General features: G+C 41.6%; 1 protein-coding gene across 2 annotated transcripts in view; it reads left to right on the forward strand.

Annotated features, from left to right (window-relative positions):
• The first annotated feature begins 385 nt into the window (after positions 1-385).
• Positions 386-22951, forward strand: part of EPHB6 (EPH receptor B6) — a 66548-nt gene continuing 43982 nt past the window's right edge. The window contains exons 1-2 of one of the 2 annotated variants that reach the window (XM_077174170.1): positions 386-577; positions 19095-19313. In XM_077174170.1, coding sequence (XP_077030285.1) covers positions 19220-19313 — 94 coding nt within the window. In that variant the 5' untranslated portion in view covers positions 386-577; positions 19095-19219. Of the gene's footprint in view, positions 578-641; positions 1059-19094; positions 19314-22951 lie in introns of those variants that run through there. The other variant, XM_054653128.2, reaches the window with a different exon arrangement.

Here is a 22951-nt window from a genome sequence, read left to right on the forward strand (position 1 = left end):
GGAGCCTCTTCAAGGCTCAGTAGAGAGGAAGCATTGGAGGTGGAGTAAAAGTAAGCACAGATGCACGAACTTGAGCCTGGTTTATGCAGACCAACAGGAGATGGCACACAGTAACATGGATTTCAACAATGTCAAGAGAGACTGACCATGGATCAGACTTGTGCAGCCACACTGTTCTTCCTGACCTAAACCTGGCAGAGGTAGGGGCTGGGGCAAGGGCTCGGCCAGAGGTCGGGGCAGGCACAGCTGCGGCCGCGCTCGGGATCCCCGGAGAGCAGGCGGTGAGGGAAGACTCTTGGAAAACCCCCCTCTGGAAGAGGCTGGCTGGGGGAAGCGGGAGGGGTTCGGCAGCACAGCCTGGGATCGCGGAGGGAAGCCGGTGCCGCCCAGCGACCCGCCCAGCGGAGCGGCTCCGAGGGGAGGCTGCCGGCGGCCGGGGGAGCCGGCGGGGCGTGCGGCACACAGGATGGCGATGGCCGCGGAAGTGACAGGAGTGGCCGCAGCCGCCTCGGAGTGCGGGATCTCGCAGCGCCCCCACCCCCATTTGCCGTCGCTGGGCTTCTGCGAAGGAAAGCAGGTCGGGGGGGCGGAGAGAGAATGGAGGAGGGGCACGGCGAGGAAGGGAGGGAGGGAGGGGGGAGAGAAAGCGAGAGAGAGAGAGGAGCCCGGAGAAAGGGATAAGGCAGATCCTGGGAAGCGAGAGAAAGAGAGACTCCTGCAGGAGGGGAACCTGGGCGGGGAGAGGACATTGCCAGTGAAGGGCCTGGAGGGGAGCGCAAAGATCGGGACTGCTCACAAGCATCCGACTTGTTGAAAGACGTCGAGCGAGGCCAGAGGCTGTGCCCGGGGCCGGGGGACAAAGCGGCGTTGGGCGCGGAGCGAGAGGGAGCTGGCGCTGGCCCGCCGGGATGGTGCAACTCGCGCGGTGAAAATGGTCTTTGTCCAACTTTTCTGATGCCGGGAGGCCGGGCGGCACGGCTCGAGCGGGAAGGGCTCCTGCGAACACTGCTCGAGTAATGCTGGGAAGTGGAGGGGGTGTTGCTGGAGTCCTGCACAAGGTACCGTAGCGGGCGGGCGAGGACGGGCATTGTGAGTCCGGCGGCAGCGCTCGGAGCGAGCGGGACGTGGTGGCGGGTACCCGCGGGTCTCTGCCATCCGGGGGAGGGGGCACAGAACAAACGGGGACTACTTCGAGAGGGGTTAAAACTCCTCAGGCGATGTTCTTTTTCCTCTTTCCCGGTGTGTGCTGTTCCAAGGCGGCGTTACCGGCACCCTCCCCCGAGCGCACGCCTGCTGTCAGGTGCCGGCCGTGGGCACGGGGAGGACAGATGTGTGGAATCGGGTCACGGCCTCTCCGCTCACGGAGACTGCCATCATCCCCAGAGCCCTTCCACACGGCCGTGGTGCCTTTGGTCTGCTCCCACGAGCGGTGTTCCCCTCTCTCTAGCGCCCTGGAGAACCGTAGGGAAATGCTGCCTTTGAAGTCTCTGAAGTGGGGCTTGGCGGATGCTGGTGTGGGTTCGCGATCCTCGTGGAACGACACAGGGGAGGGAGGCTGGGTGGCCTTGTCTGTGGGTACGGTTGCTCAGCGCTCTTGAGGACAGATGGCTGTATGAGTGCTTGTGGCAGAGAAAAGCCATGTTAGGCTATTTTTCAAGGAGATGATGCAAGTTACTACTACTCAAGCTAAATAAATCTATGAATGTGGGAGGGGCTGTTGTGATGGGTAATTTTAATTTTGCCTTTTGTGGGATTCACTGAGATTATTTCACTTACTCTGAAGTTTCTCTTGCTATTACCACAGTCATTCGGTTGGGAAGGAGTGTGAGTATCACCTGCCTTTCCTACAAGTTTCAGAAATCAGAGAGTGAAGATGGGGAAGCACATCTCCTCCCAAGGGGCATCCTTCACCAGCAGTGATACCAGGTCATGCAGATTCATGATGAAGTAGAGTGAGGGGGCAAATGGAAACGACAAAGTCAAAGGAGAATTAGCTGCCACCAGACATGTCTGTTAGAGAGACAAATTTGTAGCCTCAGCTGCAATGAAGGAGGAGGCTTCCTTTTTCATTGTTTTATAGGTTCTAATCCAAAACATGGAACTGGGTGTTGGTGCACCTGATGTTTAGTCACAGCTGATCCACCTGCCCTAAGCCATTAATACAAGATTTATTGGCTACTTCTAGGTATTTCTTCATTCCCAGTTTGAAATAATTCCAATGCTGATGTTCCTTTGGGAGAAGGAAAGGAAAAGATAGTCCACAATCTAAAAATCCTTATCACTCCATCTCATTGCAGAAAAAAAATACTGTTTTTCTCTAGAAGTTCATTCCCTAAATTCAACACCTTGCACTACTTCAGTTTACTTTGCTAATGTATTGGCAAGCTTCAGATAACTGCACATAATTGCATCCTTTCCTTTTCTGCCTTTTTCCATGTATGCTCTCTTAGCCAAGTTACACAGGTGCAGTTTTTAATTCCTTGACTTGTGTGCCCCTCTAGCCACTAAACATTTTTTCTTGTCTTCTGAGTTCTCTCCTATTTAACATTCTTGCACTGAGCTGCTCAGAATTGTTTGCATGGCCATGTGTTTTGAATTTTGGAAAAAGCATCACTTTGGGGCATCACTGGATATTGTATGAAGTAGGATTGTATCTCTTTCTAATTTAATCACTGAAACCCCACAGAAAGTCATGTTTTCTTGCATTGTTCTGAAGTTCTCAGCTCTTCCAAGCTGTTATCTGTGGCATGAACACCTCAGGACTTTTTGGAGGGGGTTGGGGAGGAGATGTCTAATTCTTTTTTCTTTTTCCCAAGGCTGCTACTGTCTTTGCCTCCTGTATTTTGCTTGGAGGCTGACCAATGGCCCGGTGTAAATCCTTTTTGGGGAGGAAGGCAGCTGGTGGCTCCAAGGAGACAGCTGCTTATTCTCCAGCATGCTCCCATAGGCTGCCAGCAGATGTGTCTGACAAGGGAGCTGATCCCTTAGCCCATTGAGAATTGTCTTCCTTATGCCTGTAGGGATTCACTGTATGGATCCCTCTTTGTGCCCAGGTGCAGATGGCTTCCCCTTCTCCCCTCTGATATTGCATGTGCCATATGCAGAGAATCATGTAAGAGATGAGTGTATTTCTCCCCCCGCCCCCCCTTTATCTCGTGTGCCTCCAATTAAGACAGTTTTGGTTTTTGGCCAACTTTCCTTCCCTGGATTGGCAGATTTATGCATACTTTTCCTCTGGTTCAGGAATGCTCCTGTCTCCAGATCTGCTCTCCCTAAAACCTTAGTTTCCTTGTATTTCATTATCCATCAGCAGTGCCTGTGCAGAGGGTTAACCTGAAGTCCCTACAGATTAGTGCAGAGTGCTTTTGGTGCACACTTAAGGTTGCACAATATATTTTTATTTTTCATTTCTGTGGCCATATTTCATGTGTTTACTGCACACATAAACAATAGAAGGGTGGAAGAAGTACAAATTGGTGGTCAAGCTAGAGCTTTATAGTGTCATTTAGCCAGCAAACAAGAGGGCAGTGTCTTCTAAAAAGGGTGCTGTCGTTAAAAAGTATTATTAAGAATATTCCAGATTGTCTGGTTTTGGTCATAAATGTGATGATTTTTTTTCAAAAAATCTCAATGACTTATTTCTGTGAAAAGCTGATTAAAGGTTTAGGGGGAAACTGATGAACCCCTATAATACTATCATTATTTAGTCTTGTTTGCTGTTGTTTTTTTCTTAAACTTGATTTAGTATTATATTACAGTTATATCTTGCTGTTGATTTTGATTTTGTTAGCAAGTTTTGTATCATCTTACAGAAATACAGGTAAGGTATTTCTTCCAGCTACCGACTGCATGCATTCAGCAGTTTTCCAACTCATTATGACCTTATACTTTAGCTTCTGCCTGATAAATCTTGGGCTGGATATCACTCTTTTCTCCATGTTTGCTCTTTGGCATCCATGAAGTGTCATGGGCTTCAGGGGTGTACACAAATGTAACACAGATGTATTTTTTAAATAATTCTGTAGATGTTGTACAACAGCAAACTAGCACTTTTTCTCCAGTGCTGCTGTGTAAACAGACCCCTAAAAGGATAAAAGCTCCTTAATTGCTCGTGTCAGCCACAGCAGTCAAACATGCGAGCAGCAAGTCTGAGTAAGAAAAAGCCATTTCATGTTGTCACTCTTCTCATGCTTGATGTATACAAGGAGTTTTAAACTTAACAAAGAACTACACTAGTACTTCCTTCTCAGAGGCACTCTGTTGTGCTTTCAAGAAATACTCCTCTGCCACCAGAAATAGAATTCTATTGGAAGGGTATTGTTAATATGTGTTGTGTTTTAAAAAATGCAATTAAAATGTGTGTACTTTTTGGAGATCCTGTCACCTTATTTTATACTGAGGGTGCTGTCTTGCCTCTTAAAAAGTCATCAGGAGCAAGCTGATGCTTCTGTCACAGCGGTCCTACTTGAAGATTGTTCTTGAGACCACTTCTGACAAAAGCTCTTCTAGTCACTGGTTTCAATTTTCCATGCCTCCAGAGGCCCCTGTGCATTCTGCTACTCAGGCCTGCTTGTCAAGAAGATTTTTGTTCAAACGTTTCACATGCACACCCCCACGCCCGTGTGCACGCGCGTGTGCGCATGCCTGTGTGTGCACACAGCTGCGGGCAAAGAGCAGAAAAAAGGGCTGTCCTGGCAGCAGAGAAGATGCTGGGTACCGTAAGAACACAGCCTCTCCAGCCTGAAAACTGCAGTCTTACATGTGAAAGCTGAATCCTTAAGCTCTTGATTCACCTTAGGATGGAAATTCTCGCCAGCCCAGACCTGCACATTGAAACATACATGACTTCATTTTCAGACAGGCTTTTTTTTTTCCCCTGTCTCCTTAAGCTTGCCAAGTAAATGATTCCTCTGCTGATTCTGCAGTTTCCAAGTACAGTTTTTTCCTCTGTGCCATGTCTCTGGAAAATATCCAACGTGTCTAAATCATGTAATTAAACCCTAGAAGCTAAAGACTGAGAACTACTGGCTCTTGGTAAGATATTTCTGTTTTAGCATACTGATGTTTCTCCAAGTTACTGTAAAGCTTTCAAAGCTCCCTAAATGACCTGATCTCTCTCCCACTTACTGCAAAACACTCACATGATATGAATCTGTTTGGCCCAGCTGACCACTTCAGAGGCAGTGTGTAGGATACAGACGCCTGTGTGGAAGCCTTTAGCATCAGGTTTACCACAGGTTCTCTCAGATCCTGGGGATGTCTGCAAATGGAAGCATGGTTCCTTGGCAGAACTCTCTTATCTTCTTAACTCTTCTCTAAGAAGAGAGTGGGATGTCACAAGAGGGACCATATTACAGATCCTTCTGGGCAGGTCTTGAATATTTTCAATTTGGAAATTCAAACTGGGCTGTTTATAAGACTGTTTGAATTTCCAAATGTTAGGTTTCACTCACAGCTAGGATCAATTTCATTCTAGTACGCAGAATCTGGAATGCTTTCTGCACCGGGAAGATGTTTGAAATTACTCCTCCTTGGGTTTGAGCCAGGAAGAAGCTGCTGGAAGCACAGCTGGATTGGGATGCCTGCCTGCAGTTGTCTCCCAGATGGTCCCTTCCCCTCCTAATGTCAGTAGGCTTTCAGCTGGTGCCAGCAGCAACGGGGATGCAAATATGTACTGACATTTTCACTTTTTAGTGAGTTTACTAATCCCATTTGGTGCATGTGTTGTCCATAAAGGGGCTACCATATCAGCAGTTAGCACTGCCATCACTATGGTGTCAGGAATGGAATAGTGCTGTTGAGGAATGTTTGTTTCATTGCTAGTGCAGAGAGGATCTTAGTGGTCTTCTCTTCCAGTATCTAACCATGTTAGAAGTACATAAAGATGTTCTCATGTGATGTGAGAACAAGTTCTGGTGACCTGAGTGTAAATCAGGAGTCTGTTAAAATCTAGGGGATAGGTAGAGGCTTTGACAGAGGGAATTTCTTAGTTTGCACGTGCCTTGTTCTGCTGGGACATGTATGTGGAGTCAGATGCTGAAGAGTAATTAGTCTTCATTTTGAGCCTTACCGTAGCTACCTTTTTGCTTGGGGCCCCAGGCTGAGCACCAGAAAGACATTTGGTGAAATAAAGTAATGGGAATGATGCATGACTTGTGCTCCTTGTTTCAGTCAGAAGTTCTCTTAACTCAGACTGCAAGAATGGTGTTGATGGTTGTGTGTTTCTCATGGATGATTTTACCACTCTTGAATTAGAAGTGGCTCTGGATGGTCTCAGAGAGCTGCAGGTTCTTGGAAGAACTAAGGACATCTTCGGGCAGAAGATGGAAGGCCAGAAAAGGCCAGGAAGAGGGGTGAAGCACCTCTTCTGAAGACAAGCTGAGAGACCTGGGATTGTTCAGACTGGAGAAGACTCTGGAGTGACATTATTGTGGCCTTCCAGTACCTAAAGGGGATGTAAGAGAGCTGGAGAGGGACTTTTGGCAAGGTCCTGTAAGCAATACAATATCTGGGAAAGACTTCAGACTTGAAGGATTGGTGTAGAGGAAGGAATTCCTTACTCAGAGAGTAGTGAGGCACTGGAACAAGTTGTCTGGCGAAGCTGTGGATGCCCCGTCCCTGGAAGTGTTCAGGGCCAGGCTGGATGGGGCTTGGAGCAACGTGGTCTAACTGGAAGGTGTCCCTGCCCATGGCAGGGGGTCAGAATTAAATGGTCTTTAAGGTCCCCTCCAACCCAAACCATTCTGTGATTCTGTGAAATCAAATTAGTGACTAGATCCCTGTTACCTGAGAAGAATAGCTTTAAAAATTGTCTCCTAAATAGATTCTTTTGATTATGTTTAATGGGTTACCCTCCAAAAAGTGTGTGTGATGACAGCGTGAAGAAAGCAAATCAGTCTTCAGAAACAGAGTAAAAACAAAAATGTTAAATTCTTTAAAAGAATTAAGCTAAAACAAATCTTACTCTGTTTGATAAATTAACACCTACTGGACAGTCCTAATTGAAAGGATCAGAATAGGGTCTGTAGAATTGTACATTTCCTGCTTCTCTTCACCAATAGTCTGTACCAGGCCCCTGTACCAGGCCAGTGTTGAAAAGAGTTGTGTATATGGAAATCAGAGTGGGAAGGGGAACTTGACCTAAATCTTTAGAAAGTTCTTTTAAAATTAGTTTTTTAGATGATTTTTTTAAAGGCTTAGCCTTCCCCTCTTCCACCCAGATCATAGCATATCAGCCTGGCATTTTTTACTTTTTTTCTTTTGTGCCTCTGAACCTGTGGTGTTGAAATTGTACAGTCCCTGACTTTATGGCACTAATGCAAATGCACAGAGACTATTTGTGTTTGACTGTGTGAACTTCTGTGCCACAGCACTGACGAACTGGGAGCTCAGTGAAGAGCAACAGCAGTGATTAGATGACTATAGGGAATTTTTAAAATGCTATTAAAAAGCACTAGCTTACTGATGAGTGAAAAGGGTTTGCTCTGGAGTAGCTAGAGTATCTAAAAGACTACTGACAGGATTCTAGGCAATGTGCTGGCCAAAGGAAAAGGGCTGGCTCAAATTGCCCAAAGTAGATGGGTTTGGGTTCAGTATTAAGGTGTGGTTTCTTCCAGCAAAGGCCTGCATAGATTGTAGAAAGTCATGGAAGCCTTATTGCTAATGACGTTTAAAAATATGACTAGGGAAGCTTAAAGAAATACATCGACAAAAATCCTTCAGTTGACATGGTACTGTAGGCCAGATGTTGTCTAAATAAAGGTGCCCATTCCCCTTATTTAATTTCTATTACTATAGTCCTACCAACAGCTGGGGGAGAGACTATCTTCCTGCCAGAAAATGTGCCTTGGGTCTGCTCTGTTATGACCAAGACTGGTTGATATCCAAGGAAAGGAAGTGGTGTATTGTACTCACTCCATTTTAAATGTAATCCTTTGGTTTTGAGGTTGGACGTGGATGTAACAAGAGCAGTGAGCCCCAGCATCCACACTGAAATATAAATAAGCCTTTGAGACACTGAGGAGGCAGGATGAACTCTGAGAATTATGTGTTGTTGCTTTCATCTCTGGCACGAAAAATAATACAAACATGCATTAGAAAGAGATGCTATGAGCCTGAAATATCCTTCTACCATAACCTGCTTGGCCTTCCCTTTTCCTCTTAAGACTATTTTTGTTCTGCAGAAGTATTAGTGGCACATAATGTCCCCATTTCCTGAGGGTGGAAACATCGAACTGGAAATGCAGGATGGAGGAGGAGGGAAGGACCTGAGAACAAAATTGGCTGCTCTTCAGGCTCTGCCAGTGGCAAGTTCAAATTTTTGGTGGAGCTCTCTAACCCACTTTTGCTACACATGGGCTCTTTCTGATGCTTCTCTGAACCCAGGTAATTGTTTCAAGCAGTCATTGCCATTCAGATCATCTCTTCTTTGGAGCATTCAGCTGATTTCTTTTCTTCAAGCTACCGTTTCTGCTTCAATTCCCTCTCAGTTGTCTTGTAGATGAGAGCCAATTTTGGGCAACCTGATTCCCAAAATCAAAATGAAAACCTGGTTTTAGCCTTGAATCAGCATGAATCACTAGTGTTGTTCTCTAAATAATCATCTAGATAGTGACAAAAGTTGAAAGAAACTTAGTGTGAAAGACCAAGTGAGATGTTTCCGAAGTCCAACAGAACTTTTGGAATGTCTGTTCTTGTTGCTCAGTTCAGTCATTTTAACAGTGAGACCAAGGCACTAAGAGGAAAGACAACTGAGTCTGAATGAATATTATGGATTTCAAGACTGGAACTGAAGACAGCAAAACTGGAGAAACCATATATTTTCTTGCCTTGGCTCTAGGTTTCGTAGTTCTTTGCTCTGTGTTCTCAAGAGGTTGCTGCCAAGGTGGCTCCCTAATTGCCTGTCTGCGCAGTGAAGTAACACCTCCTGCAAAAAATGGCTGTAGACAGACTGTAGTAAGTGTTGGTGTGGTGCACTTCTCAGAGTATGACCAGTGCAGTGCAAGGTTGTTTTGTGATGTTTTAATACCTAACATGAATGTGAGACTCAAACTAGTGGTAGAATGACAGAATACCCATCTTGGCAAACAGTGGTCATAAAAGAATGAAGGCTGTGTTGTAGAGCTCTTCTCTGAGCCATTCTCTCCCTCACTCATAGCTTCCTAGTTTTGTGCATATATTTCCACATCAAACGTTCTAATTTACGTGCTGGAGCTAAAGCTTGTATATTGTACAGCCTGTTGGTGCAGTCAGCAAAACGAAAGGGAATCAGCTTGACTGAATATAATTTTTTATTCTCACTCCCATTTGGGGAATATGTTATGTTACAGCCCTCTGTTGTTACAGCAACCTTATGAACTCAAAAGCTGGTATTTGTAATTCTGTGGGGTTATAACTAGATGGAAGGTACCTGGTAATCATTTGCATGGAGTGAAGGTAGGAAAGTAGGTTTGGACAGCAAGGTCAAAGCAGTGAAAAAGTCAGTAAAGTGATCGTGCTTCACTGCTTTTCTGCCTTGCTGTTTTACAAAGAAGCATTCTTGCTTCTCTTAACAGGAATAAAAACAGTGATGATAAATAATGCTAGTAATTAAATAGTTTTAAAAGTAGCCTCTATCTGCAAATGCATGAAGCCAACAATTTGTGAACCAAGCTCTATGACAGCCCAAGGCTGTGAAACTGATTAAAATGGAAAAAAGTAGTTTTAATTAACCCTTAAATTATGAAGCACATTCTCTGAAAACCCAAGCTGCCTCATTGAAGCCAGACAGGAGGTTAATAAAAAGAGCTGCACTTAAATTAAGATGCTTTAATATTATTAGTCCTTTCTGTAATCTGTTTTGAAATGACAGTTTCTCCCATGGAATGAAAGGCAATTTCAAAATGATGGGAATTCCCATAGAAGAGGAACATTATCTTTTAACCGGCTGTCAGTGCTGCCACTATATCCCAACAGGCAACATAACCTTGGATTCTGTGAATACGAATGACATGCATTTTCTGCTTATGCTAAATATTTCTTACTGTAAAACCCTCATGAAGTCAAAAACAAAATTAGAGATGAGGACAGTAAGCATATTTTTGCAAAAATTGAAGTTCTTTACTGCAGCTGAAGAAAATACTAATCCTTACTAAAGGATTTTGCAAAGTGGTCCACAATGAACAGTTTAAGAAAAGTATTTTCAGCTGGTTCTTTTTTTCCTCTCCATTGTATCTTTAGAGTGTTTGTGCATGGATCTTGCTTCATATATTTCTAGACATGTCGTGTAAGGCTACATTCTTAAGTTACAATGGGAAAGAGCATTAGTATAAAACATCTCTTTTCTTAGACTTATTAATATCTTAGTGTTGCAAGCCACTCTCACTTTTGCTCCTGCTCAACCCTGCAGGCCCTAGATTTCTTTTCCAGTGTCCTGAGAATGCCTTTAAGGCTGTTGGTCAGCTCTGTGTATGGGTTGTCTTTGCAGATTTGCAGTTGCATTTGCAGACTTGGTCAGCAAATGTCAAGGTTATTTTTCTGATTTGTGGCATTGCTTGTCTGGCCATTGCCAGCACTATGCTTGGCTTCTTTACCACTTTCCACCCATCAGCAAACAGAACTTGGTATACAATAACTTTAATTTCACTTGAAAAAAGAAGCATGATCAGCATGCTGAGTAGATGAGAACATGATTTTAGGGACATTCTCTTTACGTCACTGTCGTGGTTTAACCCCAGCTGGCAGCTGAGCAGCGCACAGCTGCTTGCTTAGCCCCTACCCTCCCAGCCCTCCCATCCCAGGAGGGAGAATTGGGAAAAGGTAAAAGACATGGGTTGAGATAACAACAATTAGAACAGTCTGATAATTGGAGTAAAATAATAATAATAATGGTGATGATGTTGATGATGATGATGATGGAAAGGGAGAGAGAGGCATAACCCCCAAAAACTACAAGTGACTTATGGTACAGTTGCTCACCACCCACTGATGGATGCCCAGCACATCCCTGACCCATGATCAACAGATCCTGGCCACCTCCCCTCTGTTTATGTACTGAGCATGACATTCCAGAGTGTGGAATATCTCTTCAGCCTGTTGGGGTCAGCTGTTCCTGACCATGCTCCGTCCCAGTTTCTTGTCCATCTCCTCACTGGCAGAGCATGGGAAATTGAAAAGTTTTTGATTTAGAGTAAGCTTTACTTAGCAACAACTAAAACATCTGTGTTATTAAGAGTATTCTCAATCCAAAACACAGCTCTGTGCCAGCTCCTAAGAAGAAATTTAACTCTAGCCCAGCCAAAACCAGGACAGCAAAACATTCTTTGTTTAATAACCATTTATGAAAATGTGTCATTTCCCTTCTTCTTTTAAATGCTGAAATAGGATGCATCTTTTTTCTTTTTTCAGACATCTTCTATTATAAAATTTCAGTGAATTTTGGGGTGTTTGTTTAAAATTAAGTTGTATCAGAGAAGGAAATTTCCAAAGAATTTTTAGTACCATAGATTACTTTCACCTAGAAGTTAATAATGTGGTGATCTTCAGGGATACTTGAGTCTAGTATTCTAAACTTAAAATTCTGTACTTAGAATTTTGGAAATACAACATTTTACACAGTGCTTAACAAAGGTTTGCAGCTGTGCCCTAGAGTTTGTGAATTGCATATTATTTTCTTTGCTGAAGGCTTATGTCTTCCTTTTGTACAGATGAAAGTATAATTGTCGAAGATAAATTATATTTGAAGTTGATAACATCATGTGTATTTCTACATAGATAAAAGTGCAGGGATCTGTGCACAGTTGTACTGAGAGGAGGTATCCTGAGAAATTAGAGTAAAATCAATAACAGGACAGTGAAACCATACCCAGTGGGTACAGTTGTCATATTCTCTTTCCATCAAAGAAGATAAATGTGATGGACAGCTGTTAATTCATTTCCCCCTGTTTGCACAGTCTCCTTTATTTACAGTATGAAAATTCAAAGGGAGTAATTTCTGTATTACTTTGATTCCTGTTATATTTTAGAAGAGTTTCCTGTTATATTTAGAGAAGAGGCAAGTAATGGATAACATAAATAACAATTAATTTCTTCACATTTTTCATTCTATAATGCTGTTAATATTCTGGAGCTGGGATTTTGCTTCCCGGTGTTAATGTTAGAAACTTGACTATAATTGCCAATGTTTTTTGAAAACTACACAAATCAGTATAAAAATTGTCAGTGAAGTCAAATCTTGTGAGATGGGAAGATATGGTTTTCAGGAACTTAATTGTGTTTAATATGTATGTAATTCAATACATAATAGATGGAAGAAAGAATCTGTATCTTTAATTAGAATATTTTTTTAAATTGCTGTAGTTTCAAGACATCAGTGTCCATCTTTGTTAGGCATAGCAAAACATGATGTGGAGGCATTGAGAGAGGCTCCAGGAACACGGGACAGCTGTGAATGAATTTTACTTAGGAAGAAAGACTAGATTTACCAGCTGAGCTGTAAAGCTGCTCTAGCCAAGTATGTCATGGCAGAGAAGAGTGATTTAAGGGAAAGCACTGTAGTTATCTAAAGAGATGCTAACCTGGCCTTCTGTGTGGGTTGGGAGATTGCAGAGAGGCTCAGAATCTCCCCAGATACCTTCAGGCTGCACCTGGGGAGTCATCGGGAGGGAGCTGTTCTGCTGTCCATAGCTCCCTTTTTAATTAGTGCAGGTCTTAGTTACCCTGGTGAACATGATTCAGCTCAGTCCACTAACCGTGGAGGTCATTTGAGTCATTATGCTTCTAAGTTGGGCACCCTATTAGAGCCTCAAGGGTTTAATAAAAATTCATGAAAATAAGCATCTCTTTCTTCCCTTTAAGAGCTATGGAAGTTCTTAATTTGGATACCACTAGGAAATGTATAATCAGAGCATGGAAGATCAGCTTCACAACGCCTGATGTTTCCATGGTAAACAAGGAAATAAATGCCTTTCTTTGGAGAACATTCAGAATCAGCTTTTGGAGTGCCATTGTATACTTAAGGGATCCCAAGAGAAACAGACACAACTCTATTGAGGTAATCTGTAAGAAGCAAATGATCAAGCCAGCTATGAAGTATGCTCTTGAGGAAGTATTCCTTTAAACTTAGTTATACATTTCATCTAGAGCGTTTCTCTCAAAATTAAATGAATCAACTGAACAGACTGTAAAAAATCCACAAGGGTTTTTTCCATAAATCCTACTCTCGTCTCAGATATTTTCAAAGTAGTTCAGAGTCATTAAAAATAATCTCAATTAGTAACAGAGGATAAAAGGATATACAGCAGCTATTGAAATGATCTATTTATTTAGTCAATCATTTTTCTGTGGTGGTTTATGTGTCCCAGTAATAGAATTTTTAACGAAAACACATTAACTCCATTATATTAAAACCCTGAGCGATAAATTATGTGTTGCTCCCCCCTTCCCTCCCCCCACATTCACTTCCTGTTTGGGGCGTAGAAAGATTTCTATGAATAGCAGTTATTGTAATTATTGTCTAAGAAAGAAGGTAGGCAATATTATGTCATGCTCAGACTGCTGGACAGGCACTGAGTGACAGCTTTTCATAACAGCATTGTGAATGTTATCCCAGTGAGCACTGCTGCGAGGGCATCCCAGTGGCAAAGGAGCAATTATAGTAGGACAGAACCGGGGGCAACAAAGGACGGGGGGAGGCCTTTTGCTTGATAGTGTAACACTATCATGATTCCCTATTTATCACGAATGAGAGGTATTAATTCCACTTTTTGTACTCTGCCTAAATGTGATGAATCAGTGTGCCGCACAAATTAATTGGAATAGTAGTTTATTGACTCTCCCAGATGTTGTGCTCATTTATCTTTTTAATGGTTCTTGCTGAGAGATAATACTAAGCTGATATGAGTCACAGTGCAAAATGTGCAGGAGGAAGAAAGACTGTGTTTGCAAAGGTACAGCATTTTCTCTACCCTGGAGAATTCTTGAGGTGCATTTATTTTGCATCTAGATCCTTTGTGTGAGGAATAAGTATGACAAATACAGGGAAAATTTGTGGAATCAAGTGTAGCAGAGGGAAGTTAGACCCATATCATGATTTCTACTGTGAAATAGGCCTAGAGGAGTCAGTTAACAATGAATGAGGAAGAAGCATTGTTCCAGTGGGAGGAAACAAGATGATTTGGAAAAGTTCTTGGAACAGATAAGAAGAATTGAAAACATAAAAAATTTGGCAGTGTTACGACTTCAGCTTCTATTAGTAGAACAATATCAAATACATAAAAATACTTTGTTGCACGAGGATAGACATCTTTCCAAATCTGTTAGAAGTTCAAAACAGGGATTGGATGAATTCCTAAGGAGATACTAAAGTGAATCAATTGGGGGATATTCTCTAGTAATCTTTGTCTTACATTTGTGGATACCGGAGGAAGAGGAGGAAAGTGGGTCACATAGAGGTCAGGCTTGCAAGCCATCTGCACACAGCTCCTCTTCCTGGCACTGGAGACAGGGAGAAAACTTGGCTTAGGTGGACATTCATATGCTTCTGCATTTTCTTATGTGTTGAAATGTGGAATTCAAAGAAACAGCTATATTCAGGCCCTCATCTTTTCTCCAGAACTTGTGCAGTACCTGAACAATCCTAGATTTTTTCTTAATCCGAAATGCGTGCCTGAATTCCTCCTGTGGAAACCAGACAGATGCATGGTTCTGCTGAGTAGTTAGCGCTATTTGATGTCAGGTTCTGCAGGTGGTATCTGTCAGAGGGAAATAGGGTCACTGTACTTTACTTTCTGATCTGTGACTACATATTGTCTGTGTAGTAAGCTAGAACGTGCTTCAGTGAAGGTCTGTCCAAAGTTTTATGGTTGGAGTCAGGAGTATGAGAAAAGGAAGGGTTTTGTTCAAAGCTTAGGTCCACAAGAACCTGTGGCCAGCACAGAATTAACACAGTTTATGTAGCTGTCACTGTTTTTGATCAGTCTCAGAGTTCTGTGCAAACCCCAGAAGAATAAAAAAGCAGTCCATTCTAAGGAGACCTCTCTTAGGTTTGTCACATGCATGACCACCTCCATCAAGACTCCAGACATATATCATTGGGGTGCTCTCAAATAAGTGACTGCACAAACCTTGGAGCAAACCTGCTTCCTTTTTAAAAAAAAAACCACATGCACTGATGGAAAGGAATTCTTGATTAATGCTGACCTGTTTAGCAGCACTGGTGCCCTATGGCTCTTCAGGTGTCATCACTGACAATGCTTGAACTTTGAGGGAATCCTTTATTTGCATAAAGAAGCTGCTGCAAAGCTACTGGCTGCATGAAATGCTTTGCCACAGCTTGGATACAGCATGGACAGACAGCAACCCTCTTTGTGACAGAACTCTCACAAGCACAGAACTGTACTACTGTCAGTTGTTTCAGCACATGTGGGAGCACTATCACTATCTCTTCTGTAGCACTGAGCATCATTTGCCTGGAGATAGTACTGAAGTGTTCCCACTTCAAGATTTGAGTTCAGAAAAAGTGAGACATTACAGCACCGGCCCTGTCTGGTGAGAATAAACAGGACTTAAACAGTGCTAGTCAAGCCAGGCATGCTGTTTCACATTCAAGGCTTTCCAGCTGAAATGGCTTGTGTTTTCAGTCTTGGGTAGCAGAAGCTTTGAGGTGCTTGGCAAGAGCTGACTCTCTTCTGTTGAGATAGAAAGCAAAAGAGATCAAAGGAGATTGTGACTATATATAAGGAAGAAAAAAATTCCCAGTAAAAAAAAAATTAAAATTTCGCAGTTCAATACTGCTACGGAAGCCCAAAAAAGTTGAGGAATCTCCATCCTTGGTGATGTTCAAAACTCACGTTGACAAGCTTCCCAAGGAACTCTACTCCCTTGCTGGTTGTTCAGCTAAGAAACCAGGATTCTTGGAAATAGTGGTGGTGATTGTATTTATCTCTTTAACTGGGAACTCAAACATAAAATTTGGTAATCTGGGTACTCCAGTGATGGTGCCAAAGTAAACAGTCACGATAGCTTTGGTGAATAATGTAAGGAGACAACCCAGAAACTTCTGTCTCCCATCTCTTGGAGCTTATATTTACAGTAAAAATAATATGAGTGGTCTTTTCTGACTGCTTGGGATCTTCACAGTTTCATAGGGTTGAATTAGAAGACATTTTAATACTCCGGAACTGTCACTTCTCAGTTTAAAATTTTCAGGGCTTCCAAGGAGATAGAAATCATTCCCCTAGCTAAGGAAATATATGCCTAAAAATAGGTTATCGAAAGAGGATTGGCAGCTGGTACATGAGTGGCAAGTTCATGTACTTGGAGGAGAGGGAGGAAGAGAAAGGGTATTTAAGGAAGTTTTTCAAAGGACCCTATCCACAGAGGGTGTATTGCTTTGCAGTTGGATTTGGAGGAGTGTGAGGAATAGTGGATTCCATAGCAAAGAGAAGTAATCTTGCTGAAAGCAGTTTTGGAGCAGGTAACTCGCTGAGGTGGCCACGGAAAGGTGCTTGTGTGGACAAGAGAAGAGGGTGGTTGGAAAGTTGGGATGGTTTGAGGTTTCTGTTTACGTAGTTTGGTGTAGGGTAGAAGTAGTAGGAGAACTAAAGAATGAAAGATGAGCGTCTTTGGGTGTAGTCAGATTCTGTACACATCAAGTGCTAGGGGGAAGGGCAGGGCAGTGGTTAGCAATTTAGGGGCTTGGTACTCTTTAATTCACAGAGGCTAGTGCTTCCCTCCTACTCTCCCTTAAATGCTTCCATAATGTTCTCTCTATCTTTCATTGTGGAGTAAGCATTTTTCATTGAGGTGTGGAAGAGGCAGAAAAAAAAATTAAAAAACCCAAAACCTAAAAAAAAAAAAAAAGTTACCTTTTTTTATCTGCTAAATCACAACCAGCTTTTTCATTTAGCCACAGTTTACTTTAAGGAAAATAATTGCCTTTCTAATCCAGACAAAGGCTGCATGATTCCTCTTGAAGAGCCATGTAACTTTGGTGGGATACAGGGGAAACCAGGATAAGACAAACAGATGTTGTAAGAGAGATGTGCTGGTGAGGAGGGCAGCAGAAGAACATTTGGTTTCCTTGGAACCAGAAATTGTTTTGTGTCTGGTTTTGTGTACGAGGGATTTTTTAGTTATATCTGTTTTGTGGTAATTTCGATGCTTTGCTGTGAGATCCAGCAGCCAAAGTGTATTTGGATTCGTTTTCTGCTCTGTGACTCTGACGTTATGTGACATGAGAATATCTGAATTGAGAGCTGTTTTCAAGCCTTCTGCAGATAAATGAGGTCCCTTGACTGAAATGAAAGTATTCTTCAGTTTGTTTGACCTCTGTTCCTGCATTTGCTTGCCTTCATTATGAATGCTTAAAAGTCCCCATCTCTTACGATTTCACTGGGCTAATAAAAAGCTTACAGATATTATAATATTATAGATTGCCAGTACAAATGGTGAGTATTTGTGTCTCCACGTAGAGGTGTCTTGCAGGCTTGATTTTGGTGTGCCTAGTCTTAGTTTTGGTGGCTCTTTACTCCTTTTCCAGGAGACTGCTGTTGTGTGCTTGGGTAGTTGTTTCTGTAAAGAAGGACTTTCTGATTTTTCACCCTGAAATTTTCTCCTCTTTGCAGTTGCATCCAGTGGTGTTTTTATTCTGTGATGTGTTGTGTTGTATATATGCTTCATAAAGTAATAAGCAGTGCCTGTATCCATCCTCACATTTAATCTTAATTTTTTCTCAATAATAGTTAATGATTTTATTTTTCTCTTTCCTCAGAAGTCATGGACCAAAACTTTTGCCTCTTGAGAGAAGCAAAGAGATTCTGAGATTCCTTTAGTTTCCTTACATTCTAGTGAGGCCCAGAGTGCCTTTGGTTCATCTGTCTTGGGTGCTCTAGGTTCTCCTAGGAGCAGCAGAAGAGAGAGCTGTTCCATCCTGCCCAAATTTCTCTCCCTCTCCAGTAAAGCAAATCTAATTGCTTTCCACTGCCTTTTCTCATATTCCCCAGGCTGCTTTTTCCTCTGCTATGCCCAACTTGCTCAAATCCCCTACTACAAGGTTTTCAGATAATTGCACTGAGGCTGCCCCTTTTAATTACAACTCTTCCCCCCTCCTCCCCTCTTTCAGCCAAGTTATTGAGCCATTTCTGTGTATTGCCCGAGACATTTTTCTTTCTCCTTAGCTACGCTTCACTGTCTCACTGAAGACATTGGAGCATTTTCAATGCTCTCCTCAAAAAGCACCTAAAGAAAAAAACGTACTGGCTTTTTGCATGCAACCTACATATTACTGTGATATTTCTCTGTTGGGCTTAGAATTGGACAGATGGAGCTAGAATTACCTTGCTTAGCAAAATTGTTATGCTATATTGATCTAATGCAGTGCTGGATTAGGCTACATGCTGCTCCCTTACTGTAAGATAAGATTTTATGTCAGGTTCTTAATGGTGGTGGTAGAGTTTTATTTGGATTTTTTCCCACTTAAGATAATAAACTTGGACTTGTGTGCTTTTTCTGGCTGTAATGCAGGCTCCCTGTTTGACCTTAAATATCACAGCATTTGCTTCCTCATGTACAACATATCAGTGGGAAAAATACTGTCCAACTTAGTAGTGTTGTGCAGTCATATGCTTAAAGAGACAAATGCCTGCATCTGAAATGCAATACAAGTGTGTCAGCTGTGCAGATTTGTGTTGGCAAAAACTCTCCTGTCATGGCTACTGAGCTGCAGAGTCCTTAAAAGGCAAAGTGTAAACTACAAGAGACAGAATTTGAAAAGGATACAGGGGAAATGGAATGGACACCTTCCAAGAAACATTGCCAAAGATGCAGAAAGGATCAGGACTTCAGTAATAGTACTGAAGAGATTAATGTTGATTTGGGAAGCACACCGTCCCTGATGCCATGAAAGTCTCAAAATCTGTGTGTACCGGCAGTGGAAAAAACACCTGTGACTGACTGAAGTCTTGAGGGATGAGTATATGGAAAATACTGGGTCTGTGCTACTCCTTTTTAACCCATATCTTGGAAGTAGTAAATGATGGAATGGGTGTATAAAAACTGTCAGTTTTGTGTTAGAGTGACCTGATTTCTGTTTCTACCTTCTGTTTTTTCCTAAACAGCATTTCTCTGCAAAGACCTCTGTGCTTTAATTTGGAAAGGTATTAAAACACTCCAAGAAATCTCAGACCATTTCAAGAGAGTGGTGTGTGCTTGTTGAAGATGGTGGTATTTACAGAGAATCTTCATGGATTCTAATGCTGGCATCAGTGCAAGAAGAGTGTCGGGAATGGGTTGGCTCTGGATGGTCTTCTTCTTTCATCTAGTCACCTCATTAGAAGGTAAGAACAGATGTTTCACATCAACTTTAAAGTGTTTTCTGTAGAGGTTAAAAAAAAAAGTGTGCTCTCCAGGATGCTAATATCCTAGTCCAGATGAGCATTGTGCACATGTCTTTCTGTTTGATGGTTGATCACTATCTCTTGGGATTTAAAAAGTTATTAGTATTGTCTCTGGTTGGAGAGGCAAACCCTCTTACGAAGGATCATTAGTGAGCATTACTACTATCTATCTCAGAAGTGACTGCCTCAAAGAATAGATTTTTTTTTAATCCAGGAATAAGCTCCTTGTTTATACTTTGTGTGTATTTGGTTCTCGTGCCTCTGTTCTTGCACCATGTTTGCTTTGTGAAACAATCTCTGGACATTTATACTGTTCGAGAAGACAGCGCCCAATGGGCTGAAATCAAGAGTTTTTGTCTAACCTCTGAAAAACTTGCCTCAAATAATAGATATGGAGAGAATGTTTTGCATTAACAAGAAGAGGCAGTTCACATTCAGCCAGCAGAGAGGAGGGAGAAAGCACTGGAGGCAGGGTAGGGAAAAGGTAGGCAGGGGAAAAGAGGTGCCAAGAAAATGGTAGAAGAAAGCATAGATGATAGAGGGGAGGGTGATGAGAGCAGGAGATAAGATGAGAGCTGTGGAAGAGAGTTAGAGAAGGGCAGAGGTACTGTAAACAGTCCCCTTGTTTGTTCCAAGAATATCCTTGCAGCTACATGTGCTCAGTGAACTGTACTGCTTTGTGATGAATGTTCATCTCTTGCATTTCTGAAAGCCACTGAAAGAGGAGAGGAGGGAGAGATGGAATCAAAGGGAAGCAAGGAAAGACCTAGAGGAAAAGAAAGGAGAATAGTGTGAGATCTAATAAAAAGAGGAAAGCTTGTTAAAGCATCCCTTCTCTTAATAGGAGGGGAATACAGTGTGTGTGGGAAGTTCAGAGGCTAAATAATTTATGTAAGATTATAATACAAATTCTTAAATCTCCGAAATTCTGTGAATTGCTGATTTTAAAATTGTATTTAAAATTACTGTGTAATTTCCTTGTGTAACAGTTTCTGGTACAGAAACTGAGATAGAAATTCTCTCTGCAAATATGAAGTAACTGAGTGATGCCTGTACAAACGAACATTTTTTAAATTCAGTGCTCAGTCCTGAAAGTTTGTAAAGATAAAAAGAGTTTCAAAAGCACTGTGTGATACAGCTTCACAGATCACATAGTTGACCTGCCTGGATTAAAATAGGACAGTAAAATTCTACCTGTGGAGAGGAAACAGTAAAGGTGCCCATGAGCTGAACTTCAGCTCTCAATTCAGGGTCAGGGGAGTCAGCATCTTCATTGTGACTGTACTGCATGGTCCTAAGTTTGCACTTTAAAGCTGATTTGCATCTCAGAGGTAAGTATTTTTGTTGTGGTCAAAAGTCAAATAAAAATTATATGGTAGGGGAGGAAAGTCTGATGATAACTATGTGGAAAGTTTTGCTTTAGTGCAGAGTTGTCCATAAGGAAGAAAAAAGGCCCATGGCGTGTTTGTTGACTCATTATATATAGCAGAAACTTGAAATTCAGGTTTCAGATTTAAGTTGAAAAATATAGGGAATATACAGTGTGGTCTTTAGTTTTTATAAAGCTTCTTAGAAGTTTTAGATGGTGTTTAAAACACATTTCACCTCCAACTAAAAAGAGTTGACTGAGTGGGAAAATGAATCAATCAATTCTTCCTAGTGTTTCTCGGGCATTTGAGTTAAAGTCTGAATGTAAATCACATTTTGTCTCAAACTAAATGTTCTTCAAACTTTGAAATTTTCTAAACCTTAATGTTAATCATTAAGAAAAGAGGGAGAATCTGTAGAGAGGGGAAGTAGTCAAAAGATTCAGACTATCTTCATATGCATTATGAAGAGAGCAAATATTTCTTAGGCAGAATGCCTCTCAGATAGAAAGAAGGCAGCATGCTTTTACAGGACCTAATGGGACTTTAAACACCCTCATGACTCAGAAGTAAAGAAGTTCTTGTAAGCAATTGAAATTATTTTGTTGGTATTGGTTTTAATGTATAAAAAGGAGACATTAGGCTGAATTTATTTAATATAGCTCTAGTATTTGGACACACTGATTTCACCAGGAATGAGCATGTCTGTGCAAAGTTTTCCAGTCATAATTTTTACACCAAAAAAAAGCCTGAATGGAAACTTGAGGGAAGACTGGTTTGAAAACAGAAAACATTTATGTACAGGGTTTTTTTTTAGCTTTACAAAAGGAAACACAATTGCACAGAAGTTTTCATTAAGATCACATTTCTCAGTGTTTATAGCTCTGCAAGAGTTTTTGAGGATTTGATTTTGAGAGCATTACTTTTGAACTACATGCTGGGTGAAGTAATGGATTTTTCCTTTTTCTCAAAGCTACATAAAGAAATACAGTAATTTTATTTCTTTAAAAATCTATACACGTATGTAATTAGAGTTTATCACTGAAAATTTAATATTTTAGGTTAACCTTTCTGATTTTAAAAGTTTGTGAAGCATAGCATTTAAGAATGCATGATGTGCTGCAGTCAAGACAGGTGAGAGCAAGTGATAACTTGTTAATGAAATAGCTCTTGCTAGGGCACTGAGATCAATTTTATGTGGAATATTGGTTTTGCTTTGATGGAGTTCTAAATGTCTAGAGCTGTAAACACAAGCAGAATTCATTTTGTAGAACTCATTAAATATGTTCCAGAGGAATGATGTGTTCTGTCTGTAAGTGATTGCATTTATTTTACAACAAGCTCTCAAACCTGCAGAATAGCTGGACAATCTTTCTAAGTATCTTCCAGAAATTCAAGACATAGGAGAATAATTCTTCTGCTTTGGTAAAACCTCTTTGCATTAAGAGTATCTCTTTGGCAAAAGGGAATATGGAAGAAAAAAGGTAGTGAGGTCAGACATTTCATTTTTCCCCTATTTTTTCTACTAACTGGTTGTTGTCTTGGACTGTTGAAAATAATATATTGATTGCTCAAATTGGCTTCCCTTTGAAGTGGAGAAAAATATACCTTCCTCAGAGGGAATCTTTAGAGTGAAAAATACCACTCTCTTTTGGTTTATTGTATGCAGTTTAGTATATACAAAGAAAGGTTTAAATTAATGTCATTTTACTTCAGGGGGAAAAAAAAAGTGAAATTAACTTTTTAGTTTGATTGCTTGTGATTCACATGAGTTATTAAAATCCTAGTAAACATTTTCTTCACAGTTCTTTCCTGGTGTTCTCCTGCATGCCAAAAACTTTGCTGCATGCTTGGAAAGCCCAAGGCAGAGGAATATCCTGTTGTAGGTATGCAGAACATGAATGAGACCAGGCTGGATGTGCAGCCTCTTTGTAAAGGGGGAACAGACAGGAGTTTATCCTTTTGGTCAGTCTCAGCAGCTCCATTTGATTAATTTTCTTCCATAATAGATTCCTGTGTAGTTCCTGTGCTAGGGACATCCCTGTTCCCAGCTTTGTACCATGCCCTGTGTTAAATCTGTTCCTGATCTGCTGCTTGGAGGCCAGTAGGACAGGAGAGACTATTCATGCTGCAACTAACACTGTTTATATTCAAAGCTAATTCAAGCTGCAGAGAAAAGGAATGGCATTCTTGTAATGCAGGGTCTCTGGG

Source organism: Agelaius phoeniceus, chromosome 2 (genome assembly GCF_051311805.1).
Source record: "Agelaius phoeniceus isolate bAgePho1 chromosome 2, bAgePho1.hap1, whole genome shotgun sequence".
Taxonomy (NCBI): domain Eukaryota; kingdom Metazoa; phylum Chordata; class Aves; order Passeriformes; family Icteridae; genus Agelaius; species Agelaius phoeniceus.